The 17616-nt window shown below is 33.4% G+C and overlaps 1 protein-coding gene across 3 annotated transcripts in view; it reads left to right on the top strand.

Moving 5' to 3' along the window:
• ATRNL1 (attractin like 1) overlaps positions 1-17616 on the top strand; it is a 919082-nt gene that overhangs the window by 147616 nt on the left and 753850 nt on the right. For all 3 annotated transcript variants that reach the window (XR_012381651.1, XM_025881114.2, XM_073904148.1), the window contains exon 9: positions 6142-6325. Coding sequence is in view for 2 of the 3 variants with exons in the window: in XM_025881114.2 (XP_025736899.1) it covers positions 6142-6325 (184 nt within the window). In the remaining variant the exon portion in view is untranslated. The remainder of the gene's footprint in view (positions 1-6141; positions 6326-17616) is intronic.

Raw genomic sequence — 17616 nt, 5'->3', positions numbered from 1 at the left:
TTCCTTCCTTCCTTCCTTCCTTCCTTCCTTCCTTCCTTCCTTCCTTCCTTCTTTCCTTCCTTCCTTCTTTCCTTCCTTTCTTTTCCTCTCATTTTCCTGCTTGTATTTCATTGATCTTCTTGTTTTTGTGAATATATACATTTCTGTGAATTTGAGAATTATTTCTTCAAACATTATTTCTGTCCACTCATCACTACATCATTTCTGGAACTGTTATCACACTAGATTAGACTGATTTAATATTTTTCTACAGGTCCCAGGTTCATTGTTTTTCAGGATTTTTTGTTTGTTTGTTTGTTTGTTTGTTTGTGTTGCTTCATTTTGGATAGCTTTTATTTCCATATCTTAAGTTCACTGTTCTTTTCTCCTAAAGTGTCTAAATTGTGTTAATTCTACTCAATGTATTTTACATTCAGGTATTATAGTTTCCATTTCCAGGAGTTCTGTTTGTGTCTTTTTTATCTTTTATTTCTCTCTTATCATGTTCATGTTTTCTTCAACATTATTGAATGTATTTGAACATATTTGTGATAGCTTTTAAAACATTATTTTCAACTAATTTTATCTTTTGTGCTATTTCTGGGTCACTTTCTGTTGACTGATTTTTCTTCTTGTTGTGGGTTATATTTCCTTTGCCCTCTGTGTTTGTTAATTTTTATAAAAAGTATTTATTTATTCATGAGAGAGAGAGAGGCAGAAGCAGAGGGAGAAAGAAGCAGGCTCCCTGTGGAACAGGGAGCCCAATGAGGGACTCAGTCTCAGGACTGTGGGATCATGATCTGAGCTGAAGGCAGATGCTTAACCAACTGAGCCACCCAGGCGCCCTATGTTTGTTAATTTTTAAATGTATTATGAATATTGTATATTTTTATCATGTTGGCTGCTGGATTTTGTTGTGTCCCTTTGAAGAATGTTGGACTTTGTACTGACATGTAGTTAAGTTAGAGCACTTTACTACTAAGTTAAAAGCAAAATTCATGCATATGCAAATAATAACATACAAATGATAAGAAAATGCTTTTTCTGAGATGACAAATCTCAGAAACGTTTGAATGTTTTACTTTGAATGTTTACTGAGAGTGTTTACTTTGAATGTTTACTGAGAAAAATTGGTTTCTTGTAGTAGTATGTACACATTTCCAAAGGCAAAAATAATAAAAATATGAGAATGCGAATCATAATTAATTTTACATTTTGAGTTTATCACCTGTATCTGAACAAGATTGTTTCCTTAATTTTTCATCTGAAACTACCATACCACCTTTGGGTTCTTTAATTGAACTGCTAGTGACTAACCCTTGAGAAATACTGCTGTAGTATTTAAGAATACAGCCTTTGGTGTTAGACCTGTATCATAGGTCTTATATTTTTAATTTTTTTTAATGTTTAATAAGTAGTTGAGTGAAATACTGTATTTCATGATGAACTGCCCATTACTTGTAAGGTGAATATATATTTTTAATTGAACATTTTATTTTGAGATCATGTAGATTCACATACACTTGTAAGAAATAACAGAGTGATCCTGTGTACACTTTATGAAGTTTTCCCAAATGGTATTCTTGCAAAAATATATTACAGTATTGCAACCTGGGTGTTGACACTGGTGCAATTCACCATTCTTATTCAGATTTCCTCAGTTTCATTTGTATTTATTTGTGTGTGCATGTGCGTGTATTGTGTACTTGTGTATGTGTTTAGTTCTGTGCAGTTTTATTGCATATTGTTTCATGTTTCCACCACCACAGTCAAGATGTAGAATAGTTATATCACCACAAGAGTCCTTCACATTGCCTGTTTAAACCACATCTACCACCCTTCCACTCTCACTCCCCTCCCGTCTCTCACCTTTCATAATCATTGATCTGTCCTCCATTTCTAGAATTCAGTTATTTCAAGAATATTATAAAAATGAACCATTTACATTTAAGTTAATTCTGATATATTAGTGCCTTGGTCTGTTATTTTATTATTTATTTTTCTCTGTTTCCTGTTTCTTGTGCCTCTTTCTCTCTTTACTTGTTTCTAGTGGGTTACTTGAACAATTTTTAGAATTCCATTTTGATTTACTTAATAGTATTCTTGAATGTATCTCTGTATAATTTTCTTAGTGGTTGCTCTACATATTGACTGGGGCACCTGGGTGGCTCAGTTGGTTAAGCATCCAACTCTTGATCTCAGCTCAGGGCTTAATCTCAGGGTCATGAGTTCAAGCTCCACATTGGGCTCCACACTGGGCATGTAGTCTACTTAAAAAATGTGTGTGTGTGTGTGTGTGTGTGTGTGTGTATGCATACACATATTTATATTTATGTGTGTGTGTGACTTACCACAGTCTACTAGTATCAACATTTTACCACTTCAAGTGAAGTGTGGAAACCTTGCTTTCATTTACATCCCTGTACTTTTTCCACTTTTAAATACCATTGTTTTCGGTATTAGATGATGTTATAATTTTTTCCTTCATCAGATATGATTTATAAACCTCATAGAGGAGGAGGATAGTCCATTGTATGTAATCATATTTCTGCTGTGTTGTTCTTCCCTGATGCTCCAAGATTCCTTCTTCTTCCTTTTTTTTTTTTAGAGAGAGAGGTGCATGAGTGGGGGGATGGGAGGGACTGAGGGAGAGGGAGAGAGAGAATCCCAAGCATGGGGCTCAATCTTATGACCCTGAGATCATGCCCTGAGTTGAGATCAAGAGTTAACCAACTGAGCCACCAAGGTGGCCCCTGAGATTCCTTCTTTAATTATTTCATTGCTGTTTAAAAATTTTCCTTTAACCATTCTTTAAGGAGAGGGTCACATTTCAAAATTTTTTAGTTTTCTTTCTTTTCATCTAAGAGTCTTTTTTCCCATTTGATTCCTAAAGGATAGTTTTGACAGTTCTTGTTTTTCGGCACTTGAAAAATGTGCTACTTCCTTCAGGCTTTTATAGTTTCAGGTGAGAAAGCCACAGTTATTCAGAATGATGTTGCCCTATAATTAATGTGTCATTTCTCTCTGGCTGCTTTCCAGATATTTTTTTCTGTGTCTTTAGCTAATTATAAGTTTTCTTATATGTATCATGGTGTGGATTTCTTTGAATTTATCTGATTTGGACTTCTCTAAGGTTCATGAATCTGTAAGATCGTGTCTTGTACAAATTTGGATGTTTTTAGTCATTGTTTCTTCAAATACTCTTTCAGTTCCATTCTCTTTCTCCTCTTTTGGGATTTTAATGATATGAATATTGAATCAACTGTTATTGTCCCAAAGCTTTCTGAGATTCTGTTGACTTTTTTATCAGGCTATTTATTATACAGATTGGGCATGTTTTATTGATCTGTCCTCAAATTTACTGATTCTTTCTTCTGTCAGCTCCACTCTATTATTGAGTCTGTATATATAGTTTTTGCTTATTATTGCATTTTCCCCCCCTAAATTTCTTTGTTTCTTTCTTTTTTTGCTGAGATTTGTTATTTCAAAAGAACTTGCAATTGCTTGTTGAAATGTTTTTATCATGGCTACTTAAAAATGCTTGTCAGGTAGTATCAGCATCTCAGTGTTACTGTCACTTGATTGTCTTTTTTCATTAAGTTGTCAGTTTACTGGTTGTCAGTATGACAAGTGATTTTTTGTTTTTAATTGTAACCTGGACATTTGGCTATTGTATTGGGAGTCTTTGGGTCCCATTTAAATCTGTTTTAGCAAGCAGTCCCTGTTTAGGTTTATTTTTCAGGTCTTGTGGGATCTCTCCTTCCAGTCTCGATCTGGTGAGGAAGAGGAACTCTTTCCCTGTCTGCTTATTTTAAACAGTGTTTGCTGGGTCCCTCTTGCTGATGCTGCTAGGATCACCTGGGTTGTCCATAGGACTCCCATTCAGTTTTGAGGAGGAAAAAGGCTACTTGAGTTGCCTTTTCATTGCTTGGTTGAGCAGTTGAGAAATATTGGGTTTGCATAGCCGCCTTCTGTTGGAGGGTAAGGAGACACCTATTCTCTAGTCCTGGAGTCTGTAACCAGTCTGCCTTTACACTTTTCAGATTTGTCTCTTGCACTGTTTCCAGAGTCTTTTGTTGTACTTAGTGGGGAGGAGATGAAGAAACGAGTCTATACCATTTTGTTCCACTTATCAACTTACAAACTTTTAATGTGGTACTTAGTTTTTCTAACTCTAAATTTCCTCAGCTGTAACGAAGAATATGCAATAGTAAACCTGTCAAAGGGTTATTATTAAATGAAATAATGAGGTGCTTCTTGAGACATAGTAAATGTTCTATTAGATAATGATGCTACAGCTTATTGCAAAGTTGTTTATTGCACTATTATTTCTAGGAACAAATTGAAACCCAAATGAGTCATGATGTAGAGTTATTTAAATAAGTTATGTATCATTAATAGAATGGAACTTAGGTGTTGAAAAATAATAAATGGGTCATGGAAGAATGCCCCAGTTGTTTTAAGTGAAAAAATAGTTGTAAAATAGCATGATTTTTTGGTACAAGTATTTATAGGTATAGATGCAGATGTTTATAATTTAAATGTATTTTGTATATGTGTAATAAAATATTTAGAACAATATTCTGAAAATAGTCTGAACATAACAAATTGTGAAAAATACCTCTAGATAGTGGGTTGGGAGAGAAGGTAATATTCACTTTTACGTTAAAAACCTCTATTTATACATTATTTATTTTTTTGGTAAGAAGCATATTCATCTTTATTAAAAAGAGAATGAATAAAAATATGAAAACCATCAATTGGGCTATATGAGTAGAGATTTAATAAGTGGTTAAAGAGTATTAATCAAATTATTTCTGATAAGTTATTATTAATGTCATTTTTTAGAAATTACCTCTAAAATGTAATACTCATTAGTTACAAGTGTGCTCTGTAATTTCTTCACATATGTTTAGTTTTATCAAATAAAATTGGCTTGGTGACTCCTTTTGATAGTTCTATATTTTATGACCATTGAAGTATCACTTTCCTCACTACTTTAGAATTATGTAAAAGTGAGCAATTTTTAAGATCACTTTTATTTTCTGTTACTTGACTTGAGTATTTTCAGTTGAGCTGCCTACTATGCTAAAGTTTAGATGACTAGTTAGGGGGAAGATGGAGGTGTGGTTTGGGTGGCTACCTAAAGACCAATGACAGATTTCTATATAGTTACTCTTTATAATCTAAATTTTCTAAGGCAAGGATCTGTGTTTTGTTCATCTGCATATTCTTAAAAGTATGTCTTGCATATGATTGATGCTCGTATCAATTTGAATTTGCAGTAAGAAATGAGTCCCTTTTAGATATACCAAGCAGAATGGGATTTAATATAAGGAGTTAGTTACAAGAGTATTAAAGACAACAAAATGAGGGGATCACCTAGAAATCTGGAAGCTGCTACACACTCAGGCTGAAGCCTATGACCACATTTGTCACTGAGCTATTCTAGTGCCACTGCTGCCACTGAGCAGGCACTAACCCTGCTGCTGTTGCTGTATGGTCATCACTGCTCTTATCCACTGTAGTCCCCTGCATGTTCCTCCTACTAGAGATGAAGGTAGAACGTCTTCATTACTCTCATTTTCTAATCTCTCACCAGTACTCCCCTTGGTGGAAACTATTAATACAGCTGTCAAGGAAGTCCTGAAAATTCAGTGTTTAGGTTTTCATTCTTCTCTGTAGAAGGGCAAGTGAGGCTCATAACCAAGAGTTGAAGGACCAGCACAGGGCTAAAAATCCTAGGGGGTGGGGATCATATCTTTTTTAATCTTTGCTCTATCAGTGACTAATTCAGAGCTTGTCACATAGTAGGCTTTCTTTAAACTATTTGTTAGTCTTTTTCTCAGGGCTATTTACAAATACAGAAATGTATGTGAGAGTAAAGTTTTCCTTTTTCTGTTGCACATCCAAAAATTTGGCATTTTCAATATTTCAGAGTTTAATTGACAGAAAGACCAGTCTTATTCAACTTCAATCTCTAACATCTAACGTAGTAACTAGCATATATTTAATAATTTTTTTTGATTAAATGAATATTAATTATACTTAATTTACTCATAAAATGTGCTATTAGAATTTACTTATTGGTAGTTTGGTGATATATTAGTTATATTTTTAAATACTCCTTGAAGTTCATGATTTGTCTTCTTTCTCTTATAGCATCAAACACTTGGCTTGTTCCAGAAACTAAAGGAGCTATTGTTCAAGGTGGATATGGCCATACCAGTGTGTATGATGAAATAACAAAGTCCATTTATGTTCATGGAGGATATAAAGCATTACCAGGCAATAAATATGGATTGGTAGATGATCTTTATAAGTATGAAGTTAACACTAAGACTTGGTGAGTAGATTGGGTAAAAGCATGATGAGAAACTTTGTCACAGTTATAGTTTAAGTTCGTATAATAGTGGTGTTTATTAAATATTTTCAGGGAAACATTCTTGTCCTTTCCCCCTGTTTATTTCAATTAATGAAATTCTCTTGTACAGCAAAGGCACAAAATAATACAATTTCTATGTATTCATTATCACTGTAAGTGACTGACTTTAAAATGTTTTCTGATTACATAGATATACTTATTCTGTGTGCATTACTTATAAGTGCTGATCTCATGTTCAATTCAGATGAGCAAATTTGCTTACGAGTGTAACTTTGAGCTTTGATATTTTCTGCTCTGTGATTTTTTTCTTTGCATTCATATTTTAATGTCATTTGTAAATTTTAAAAGCATTTCTTCAGTTTCATCATCTAATTTCCTATGAAATGCAAAGCTTGTGCATTTAGGTAGATTTTTATTGTTGTTATAAACAGTGTTACATCGTACATCTTGTACTGATTTTCTCATGCAGATATGCAAGAGTTTTTGTAGGGCATATACTTAAAAGTGAAATTGTTGTGTCTGAGGATATTTATATCCTCAGCTTTACTACGTGTTGCCCAATTGCACTCCCAAGTCACTGTGGTAATGTATACTTCTACCAGCTAGATGTGAATGTCCCTGTTTCTTCATATTACCACAAACACTTGCAATGGATTTGCATGGTATCTTAATGATATTTATTGTGCATACCTAGATCACTATTGTGACTAAGCATCTTTTTATGGTTCATTTAACACTTGTGTTTCCTATTTAGTGAATTGCCTATTTATAACCATAATGTTCTCTTTTATGTTTGAAATATCATTAATTTTTCACTTATTATTTTTTCTATATGTATGAGTTTTAAAATAGAATTTTTTTAAATAGAATTTTTGTTGTACTCAAATATATTTACCTTTGTAAAACCTGGGAAATGATTCTGTTGTTGTTTTAAGACATTATACATTCTTTTAAACTCTTATGAAATTACTTTATGCATTTGAATAAAATACAGTTTTTCACCAAATTCTGATTTGTTCTACCCCCTTCACTTTCAAACATACATTCTAATTTTTATTTTATTTGAAAAAGAAAGGTGGATTAAAAAAGATAAGACATTTCCTTTGGATGATTTGGTAATTTTTATTATTTTTTGTCTAATCAATACATTATTATTCTTTATATTTTTATAAATATTAAAACCAGTATATCACTTTTTTCTTTTATATAATTTATGCATTGCATTTCATTTTCTATTTTAACATTTCTAACTTTTCCTCTCTGACTTTTTGTTCTGATAGCAAGAGGAACTGTGATTTAGTGATTAAGGCACTGTCAACCTGTTTAATATATTTTTGTGATGTGAATGGATAAGAGAACAATGGGTATTATTTGAATGAATTCAAAATAAGAGTTACTTGTTACTCACCACTTGAATGGGATTTGCTCAGATTTTTAACATGTTTCCCTTCCTGAAAATTTCCCATAGTGAACTTTTGCATAGAAGAATGTAATTATCAATTTTGGCAATTTTAGTATATGTACAAATAACATTGGATACTTATTCCTTAGAATTTATTAAAATAATTTGCAAATTATTTTTAGTACCTTATTAGAAATATATTATAGATGCTTGTGATACTTTACTGTTTTACTGGTTTCTGTGTTTTTAAAAAATATCAGTAAAATTATTAGTGAGTACTAAAATATTTTTCTATTATTCTTAAAGTTTTGATACTTCTTGTTAGCTTAGTTTTGAAGTTTGCTATCCTATAGCAATTAAAGTATGTATAAGGTTTATTTGTCAAATGTGATATAATTTAAAAATGTCACTAATATATATCCATTGTACAGATTGATTTTAAGTTTTTACCACCTCAGAACTGGTTTTATTTTTTAGTAGATATAGTTTAGTAGATAGGCTACTTTGTTGAAGATTAGTAAATGTGTGTTTGGAGGAATTCTTTTTCATTGGCATAATGGATTATTTTGGAATATTATTTCCATTGAGAAAAATTAGGAATTACATCTTTTTAGGCATCTGAGAACTACAAAGGCAGTGAGAATCTGTGGGTCAAGATCTAGGATAGGTGGAATGTCAAGGAAGGTAAAATTGGCATTTTTGTGAAACTATTTTCTTTAGAGGATAATAAAAACTGAAAGCTGTTTAAGAGCTTTTGTTAATTAATATGGAGGACCTAAATTGGATTTCCAAGTGTACTAACGAAGATAGACTTTGCTACACACTTAAGGATTTGGTTTACTCCCTGAAGTTCTAAGCCTACTAGTGTGGATAAGTCCACTTTGAATCATTGGATTATGGTGATCTGCCCATAGACTAAGTAGCTGGCAGAACAAAAGTAAATCCTCTCTTGAGGAAGGTAATATCATATAGAGCCTCAAATTATTTCTTCAAAAAACATATGCAATATCTGATACAAAATAAAACAAAGATAAGTCTTAGAAAAAGACAAGGTATGAAAAAACAGCCATTAGAAGCATAGCTATAGGATAGTGGTGTTTTCAGACAGAAACTTTAAAAGGCAGAAAATATTAGGAGACAAGTGGAAACTTTTACTAAAGAATCAAATGGAAATTATAGAAATGAAGAATACATTAAGTGAATTAAGAATTCCTTAGATGGGTTTAACAACTGGTTAGACACAGCTGAGGAGAGATTAATGGAATGGATGATCAGAATGAAATACCCATACTGACATAAAGGAAAGGATGAAAAATAAAATAGGGAAGGAAATATAAAGGACCTGTAGAAATAGTCTAACGTGCATGTAATTGGAGTCCAAAAGAAGAAAAGTGAGAAAATAATGTAGAGCACTATTTGATGTCTTAATGACTGAGAATTTTCAAAAGTGAAAAAAAAAATCTGCAAATTGGAAAACTTCCATGAACATCAAGAGGAATAACTAAAAAAAAACTTATACTTAGAAACTACATCAAAAACTAATGATGTACTCGGGCGCCTGGGTGGTTCAGTTGTTAAGCATCTGCCTTCGGCTCAGGTCATGATCCCAGAGTCCTGGGATCAAGCCCTGCATCAGGCTCTCTGAGGGAAGCCTGCTTCTCCCTCTCCCACTCCCGTTGCTTGTGTTCCCTCTCTTGCTGTGTGTCTCTGTCAAATAAATAAATCAAATCTTGAAAAAAACAACAACAACTAATGATGTACTGTATGGTGATTAACATAACATAATAAAATAAAAAAAATAATAAAATGCAAAAAAAAAAAGAAATATCATGGTAAAACTAATGAAAATCCAAACATGAAAAGAAAAATTTAAGAGCAGCCAAAGGGAAAAGAGTCATACTCTCTTTAAAGGAACAACATTAAGACTGACAATGATTCTTTTTCTCTTTCTTTCTTTCTTTCTTTTTCTTTCTTTCTTTCTTTCTTTCTTTGTCTCTTCTTTTTTTTTTAAAGATTTTATTTATTTATTTGACAAAGAGAGACACAGCGAGAGAGGGAACACAAGCAGGGGGAGTGGGAGAGGGAGAAGCAAGCTCTCCACTGAGCAGAGAGCCTGATGTGGGGCTAGATCCCAGGACCCCAGGACCTGAGCCGAAGGCAGACGCCTAACAACTGAGCCACCCAAGTGCCCTCTCTCTCTTCTTGATTTTATTTATTTATTTGGGGGAGAGAGAGAGCATGAGCCAGGGAAGAGACAGAGAGAGAGGGAGAAGCAGACTTCCCTGCAGGACCCCAGGATCGTGACCTGAGCCAAAGGCAGACACTTAACTGACTGAGCCACTAGACTCACAACTGATTTCTTAACTGAAAAAAATGAAATCTAGAAAACATTGTCTTCAAATTGCTGAAAGGAAATAGTCATCAACCTAAAATTTTGCACTCAGTGAAATATCTTCAAAAAATGGAAGCAAAATAAGGATATTTTTCAGAAAAACAAGAATTAAAAGAATTTGACAAGAGCAGACCTCCAATAAAGGAGAAACTAAATAAAGGAAATGTTACTGAAGTAGAAGAAAAATGTTCCCAGATACCGGAAGGAATAGAGAGCTTAAGGGTAAATTTAAGTAATTATTTATTATATTAAACTATAAAAGTAATAGAGGCTTAAATGGATATAAAATTTGAATGCATGATAATATCAGCTCATAAGTCAGGAAGAAGGGTAAATGATGTTCAAAATACTAAGGTTTTTGTTACATGTGGGAATTGATAAGAGAACTAATTCATAGTAGACATTAATAACTAAGGATTTGTATTGTAATCATTAGGCAACAAAAATAAAAGTAGAACTTCATATCTAACAAGCTAATAGAAAGGAAAATAAGAATACTATGTAATGGATTTGGAAGAAGACAAGAAAGGAATGGAAAAGGACAAAGTCTAGTTGGGATACATATAAAGGAAGTAGGAAATGTATTTAACTTCAGATATGTCAATAATTACTCTAAATGTAAGGGAATAAATACTCTAAATTACACTAAATGTAAGAGACTAAATATTTCAGTCAAAAGCTAAGGTTTTTTTGGACTTGGTATAAAGCGAAACCATATGCTGCTTAGAAAAGGTACAAAAGTCTAAAAATATTTGGAAAAACAGAAAGTAAAAGAATGGAAAAAACATACACAACTGCTAAACAAAAGAAAGTTGGTATAGCTTTACTAATATCAGACAGGTAAGAATTTAAGTCAGGTATCTACCTGGAAGATATAACAGTGAATTTATATGTACCTTATAATATGTGTTAAATAAAGCAAAAAAATGACAGAATAAAAGGGGACAAATTATATTGGGATGTTTTTAATCCCAGTGTCTTGGGAACTGATAGCATAAGGAGACAAAAAGCAAAAAACAGAAAAGATATGAATGATTTCGACAGCATAATTAATAATTTTGTGTTCTTTGGTATTTGAGAGCATATTATCTTATGACTGCAGAATATACACTGTTTTCAAGTACATTTGGAACATTTTCCAAAATTTACCATATGCTGTGTTTTAATGCAAGTCTCAACAAATTTTTTAAAAAGGTTCAAGTTATACAAAGTAATTGATCACAATGAAATGAACATAGAAGTAACTAGAAAAACCCTAAGATGTCTGGAACTAATAAATTTCTTAAAATTAATTGGTTAAAGAATTATATTAAAAATTAGAAAATATTTTGTACTGAATGATGACAGATCAGAATGTGTATGATGCCACCAAGAGGGACATTTATAACTTTAAGTGCATTTATTAGAAAAGATTTTTATTTTTATTTTATTTTATTTTTTTAAAGATTTTATTTATTTGACAGAGAGAGACACAGCGAGAGAGGGAACACAAGCAGGGGGAGTGGGAGAGGGAGAAGCAGGCTTCCCGCTGAGCAGGTAGCCCAATGTGGGGCTTGATCCCAGGACCCTGGGATCATGACCTGAGCCGAAGGCAGACGCTTAAATATTGAGCCACCCAAGCTCCCCTAGAAAAGATTTTTAAAAAGCCTGAGAATCAGTGGTATAAACATAATCTCAAGAAATTAGAAAAAGGATAGCAGACTAGTCCCAAAAGAAGAAAATGTAAATAAAGATAGGAAAAAGGAAGAGAATATGAGATAACATAAATTAACAAAATACAGAGGAAACATGATAAAGATGATCCGTATAGTTACCAAAAATCAACAAAGTTGGTTGTTTGGAAAACGGTAACTTAAAAGCAATACAATTTATGTTACCATAGGAACATTAACACCTTTGGAGTAAATGCAATGACATGTATGCAGGAATTTTACACAGAAAATTATAAAACCTTTTTTAAGTGAGAAATAAATAAGATAAATGGAAGTTACATTATAATTGTAAGAAAAATTGAATAGTGTATAGATGTCTATTTTTTAAAAGATTTTATTTATTTATTTGAGAGAGAGTGTGCATGCATGCACTTGCATGAGCCAGCGCCGGGGTGGGAGAGGTGAGGAGCAAAGGGAGAGGGAGAGAGACAAGCAGACTCCTTGCTGAGTGGGGAGCTGGATGCAGGGCTTAATCCCAGGACTCCAATATCATGATGTGAGCCAAAGGCAGACGCTTAACTGCCTGAGCCTCCCAGGCACTGCTGTAGAGTTGTCTATTTTGCTCAAATTGATCTGTAAATTTAATGTAATCCCAAACAAAATTATAGCAAGTATTTTTTAGAAGTTGATATACATATTCCAAAATATATATGAAAATGCAAATGACAACCATAGCTGAAACAAAGTTTAAGAAGAACAAAGCTAGAGGACTTCTCTACCAGATCTCATGATTTTGAAGCTATAGTAATTAAGTGTTGTTGCAAAGATAGGGAAGTAGACCAATGTGGCAAATAGGAGCTCCATAGGCAGACCTACACATTTGTGGACATTTAATTTATGACAAAGTTGAACTACAGAGCTGTTTTTCTGATAAATTATTGTGGGCCAGTAAGATATACAATTGAAAACAATGAATATTGGGCCCTACTTCACACCATACACAAAAATTAGTTTCAGATCAATTGTGGATCCAAATATGGAAGGTAAAATAGTAAGTATTGTACAAGATGACACAGGCAAATACCTTTATATCATTGGTAAAGAAAGACTTTTAATGTAAATTTAAATACTTTCTTTTTTTTTAAGATTTTATTTATTTATTTGACAGAGAGAGAGAGCACAAGCAGGGGGAGTGTCAGGGAGAGGCAGAGGGAGAAGCAGGCTCCCCGCTGAGCAGGGAGCCTGATGGCAGGACTCAATCCCAGGACCCTGGGATCATGACCTGAGTGAAGGCAGCCACTTAACTGACTGAGCCACCCAAGCGCCCCTTAAATACTTATTATTTAAATACTATTAATAAATAAGAAGTGATAAACTGAACTATATATGTTTAAAAATATCTAAAAATAAGAAGGTGAAAAGGCAAGCTGCACTGGGGGAGGTATTTCCAACACAGGAAACCAACAAAGGTCTCTCTCTTCCTGAAAATATAGGGAAGCACTACAAATCAATAAGAAAATGTCAGATAACTCAACAGAAAATGTGTAAGAGTCTTGACCAGGTACTTCACAAAAATAGATATTTGGGTGGCCAAAATACATACATATTAAAAGGTGCTCAACTTTATTAGTCACTAGGACAATTTAAATTAAGACAACATTGACATTCTTCCCCTCCAGAAGAATGAAGGGGGGTGAATCGGAGGGGGAGACCGACCATGAGAGACGATGGACTCTGAAAAACAAAGGGTTCTAGAGGGGAGGGGTGTGGGGGGATGGGTTAGCCTGGTGATGGGTATTAAAGAGGGCATGTTCTGCGTGGAGCACTGGGTGTTATGCACAAACAATGAATCATGGAACACTACATCACAAACTAATGATGTAATATATGGTGATTAACAATAAAAAATTTAAGGAAGAAAAAATAAAACAAAACTAAAACAAAACAAAACAAAATGAAACAACAAAAAAGACAACATTGACATACCACCACACATCCACTTAAATGGCTAAAATTTACCAGACTGCTAATATCAAATGTGTATAAACTGGTTTGAAGTACTCTGAAAAAAATCTTTTGACAGTTTCTGCTAAATATGAATACACTCACACTCAGAATGTATGAATCCTCTGAAATAGTTATTCTTGTTATATATCCAACAAATGCATATATTTTGCACTGTAGTCATATAGAATAGTATTCATGACAGCTTATTTATAATAATCAATAATCGGAAACAGGTGAAATATCTGTCATTGGTTCAAATGAATAAGTTATATGTTCTTACAATGGAATGCTATGCGATAATGAAAATGAAAGAAAATCATCTCTGTATGCATCCATGCAGTATCTCACAAAATAATGTTGACCAAAAGAAGTCAGACACAAGAATATAATATGATTCCACTTAAATGAAGTTTAGCACCAAGAAAAATTAATCTATGGTCTTAGAAGTTGTAACAGGGATTGTCTTAGGCTAAGAAGAATTAAGTAGTGATTGGGATGAGCAACAGGGAAGCTTCTGGAGTGGTTACACACATATGTTCACTTTGTGATAACTCATTGAACTTTACCCTTAAAATATGTATACTTTTTGGTATATATGTTACAGGTGATAAAAGTTTATTTAAAAATAGAAATCTGTATTTTATTTGAATTTGTGGGTTTAATATTATATGCTTATGGTTTATAATAATTGGAAAATAAAAGAGGGTCAATTTTTAAAAAAAAAATTATTTATGTATTTGTCAGAGAGAGAGAGCCCAAGCAGGAGGAATGGCAGGCAGAGGGAGAAGCAGGCTCCCCACCGAGTAAGGAGCTTGATGTGGGACTTGATCTGAGGGCCCTGGGACCACGACCTGAGTCAAAGGCAGACGTTTAAGCTACTGAGCCACCCCAGGAGTCCCAAGAGGGTCAATTTTTAATATATAGTTAGCAAAATACATTTTTTTTTTTGCCATTGTTAGAAAAGGATTGAGACATAAAAGTTCTGATACACCCAAAGCCATTGCTGCTACCCTACTACGTCAGGACTAGTTGAGTCTGGTTTCTTTACATTTAAAGAATAAAAGAGAACAAATATCCTGTATAGGAATTCCCATTTCTCAAAAATGATTCCTTTTATGTTGTTGGAATGTACTATTCATTGGTATCATCATTTAAGAGATTTAAAACTTTGCTGTAATGATTTTGGGTACTAGGGCCATTGTGGTCTTGATTTCTTAGCCTTGTTAGATACAATATCTCATAATATTCTTTGCACATACATGTTTGTAGAACTTACAGGAGGAGGCTTTTCTGTGATAGTGGAAACCTCAGATTTTCTAGTCATTTTGTTGAGGTCGTTTCCTCTACTGCTGTGTTCTTTTAACCTGTGAAAAAGCCCAGTAAGTTTTAACACATAAGGATCATATTAAACATTATTATTTACAACTTATAGCTGTAATGATCAACTAGGTAATTTTTTTCATTTTTTTTCAAGTGGAAGAAAACAGATTTCAGCTATAATTCTAGAAATATTAAAAGGTTATGTATAAGTCTAATGATAATGCTTCTGTGGTACTATATTAATTCTGTACTTTAAAAAATCTTTGAAATTATATTTACCTAAAATGTGTTTTTATAGTGATGCTACGTCTGATGACTTAAAATGAGTTATTTTACATTCTTAAATTTGATATAATGGGAGTTATTTTTACATTGGAGGATTCAAAACTATTTTATTAAGTTATTGAGTTTTTGTGATTTCTCTAAAATTTTAGCTGTCAAGTTTTGGAAAGTGATGCAGGACAATTTTATAAACGTTATTAGTTAACTTTTAGTGAATATTGATGAACATGGCATTCATGGTGTTCATCCTTGCTTATTTCTCTTCATGATGAGTGTCTGAAATCTTTTCAACAAAATTGTTGACTCTGTATCAAGTACTGTGTTGGGAATAATTTTAAGATATTCTCAGTAAGGAAGACAGATAGTTTAAAATGTTATGGTTCATGTATATTTGGGAAGTAATAGAAATACACATATATATGTATAAAGAAATAGTATAGCAGATTTATTAAAATGAACAAAATACATAGGCAAAAAGATTATTGTCTTCATAAACATCATGATATGTTATGGGATTTGGAATTTCCTTTTAAAGTAATTTTGAGATGTGTAGTACTTACTTTTTTCCTAGTGCTCTTTTATAAACTGGGAAATATTGCATATGGTATCTGAAAGCATACGTTTATAGTTTTACAATAATAATGAAGTAAATACCTTCTCTACTTGAGCTACGTAAGAGGACATTACAATATCCCCATCATGTGTGACTCCATGATGGCATTCCCTTCATTATCCCTGAAAGAGATAAGCATTCTTCTTAATATTGTGTTAATTATTTCCTTGCTTTCCATTGTTTTTTCATATGTATTTGCAAGCAAACCACTCAGTTTGTATGTTTCTGAATTTTGCATCTATTGTTAAACATTGTATGCTTTCCTTAGAGATCTTTTTTTTAATCAAATTTATGTGTTAGAGATATATTTTAATTGGGGGGAGATAGATAATAAAAATGGAAATAAATAAAATGTATTTAAATGGCAATAAGTGCTATGGAGGAAACAGAAAGCATGGGAAGAGGATGAGTTTTAGGTTGCTGCATTTAAATAGGGTAGTGGGAGGAGACATCGCCAGGACCGTATGTGAAGAAAGAGGTTAGAGATGGATCCATGCCAGAATCTGAGGGGCAAGTGGAAAGGTAGTACAAAAACCTTGAAATGGGAATATGCTTATCATTTGGAATAGCAAGGTGGCCAGTATAGCTGGAGTAAAGGGTCTTAGAGTGGGTTGGGTGAAATGGTGGAAAATGACCTTAAAGTGGTAATTGGGAACACTGTCACATAGTCACTGAGCTCAGTATAAGGATTTTGACTTTAACACCAATATGGGAAGCCATTGGAGGGTTTTGAATAGAGATGTGAGATGTTCTGCCTTAGGTTTTTATGGGATCGCTTTGGCTGCTGTGTTGTGATTATGATGCAAGAGCAGAAGCAAGAACACCATTTTGGAGGTTATTGTAGTAATCTAAGAAACAGATGATAGCATCTGGGACCAAGGAGGCAATGTGTAGGTGATGAGAATTGGTTGGATTCTGAATATATTCAGAAGGTAGAGCCAAGAGATGTTGCATAGACTAAGGGATTGGAAATAGATTGGAAGAGAGAACAAGTGAAAGAGGAATTAGGCTTTTGGCCTTAAGACCTGAAAGCATGGAGTTGGCATTAATGGAGATGATGAATTTTGTGAGAGGACTAAGTTTGGTGTAGAGGAAGATTAGAAGCTCAGTGTTAGATATATTTAATTTGAGATAGAGACTACACATCCTAGTGGATATGTTAAATAGGTGGCTAGATATCAGAATTTGGGCATCTGGACACGAATTTTCTGGTCAGAGAAGTAAGGATAAATAATCAGCAAAGGAGACAATGAGCAGTTAATGACTCAGCAGGAAAACCAGGGAAGTATATGTTTTAGAAGCCAAGAGTGTGTTTCAAAGGAGGGAGAAAGTTTGTCACCCATCAGAAGCTGCTGATGGGTGAAGTAATATAAGAATTGGGAAATGTGCATGGGATCGGGCAAACTGGAGTTTTTTGGTGATATAAGTTCCACTGGAGTGGTCGAATGAAATTCTGATTAGTGTGGATTCTAGGCAGGATAGAAGAGGATTTGGAGAAAAGTACTGATAAGTTTTCCGAGGAGTTTAGTTTAAAGGGAAAGAGAGAAATAGGGTAATGGTGGGTAAAGGAGGTGGGGACAAAAG

The sequence above is a fragment of the Callorhinus ursinus genome, unplaced genomic scaffold, assembly GCF_003265705.2.
Source record: "Callorhinus ursinus isolate GAN/ISIS: 27379988/994484 unplaced genomic scaffold, GSC_fseal_2.0 scaffold20, whole genome shotgun sequence".
Taxonomy (NCBI): domain Eukaryota; kingdom Metazoa; phylum Chordata; class Mammalia; order Carnivora; family Otariidae; genus Callorhinus; species Callorhinus ursinus.
Note: the sequence above shows the minus strand (reverse complement) of the source record. Positions and strands in the feature narration are given on the sequence as shown.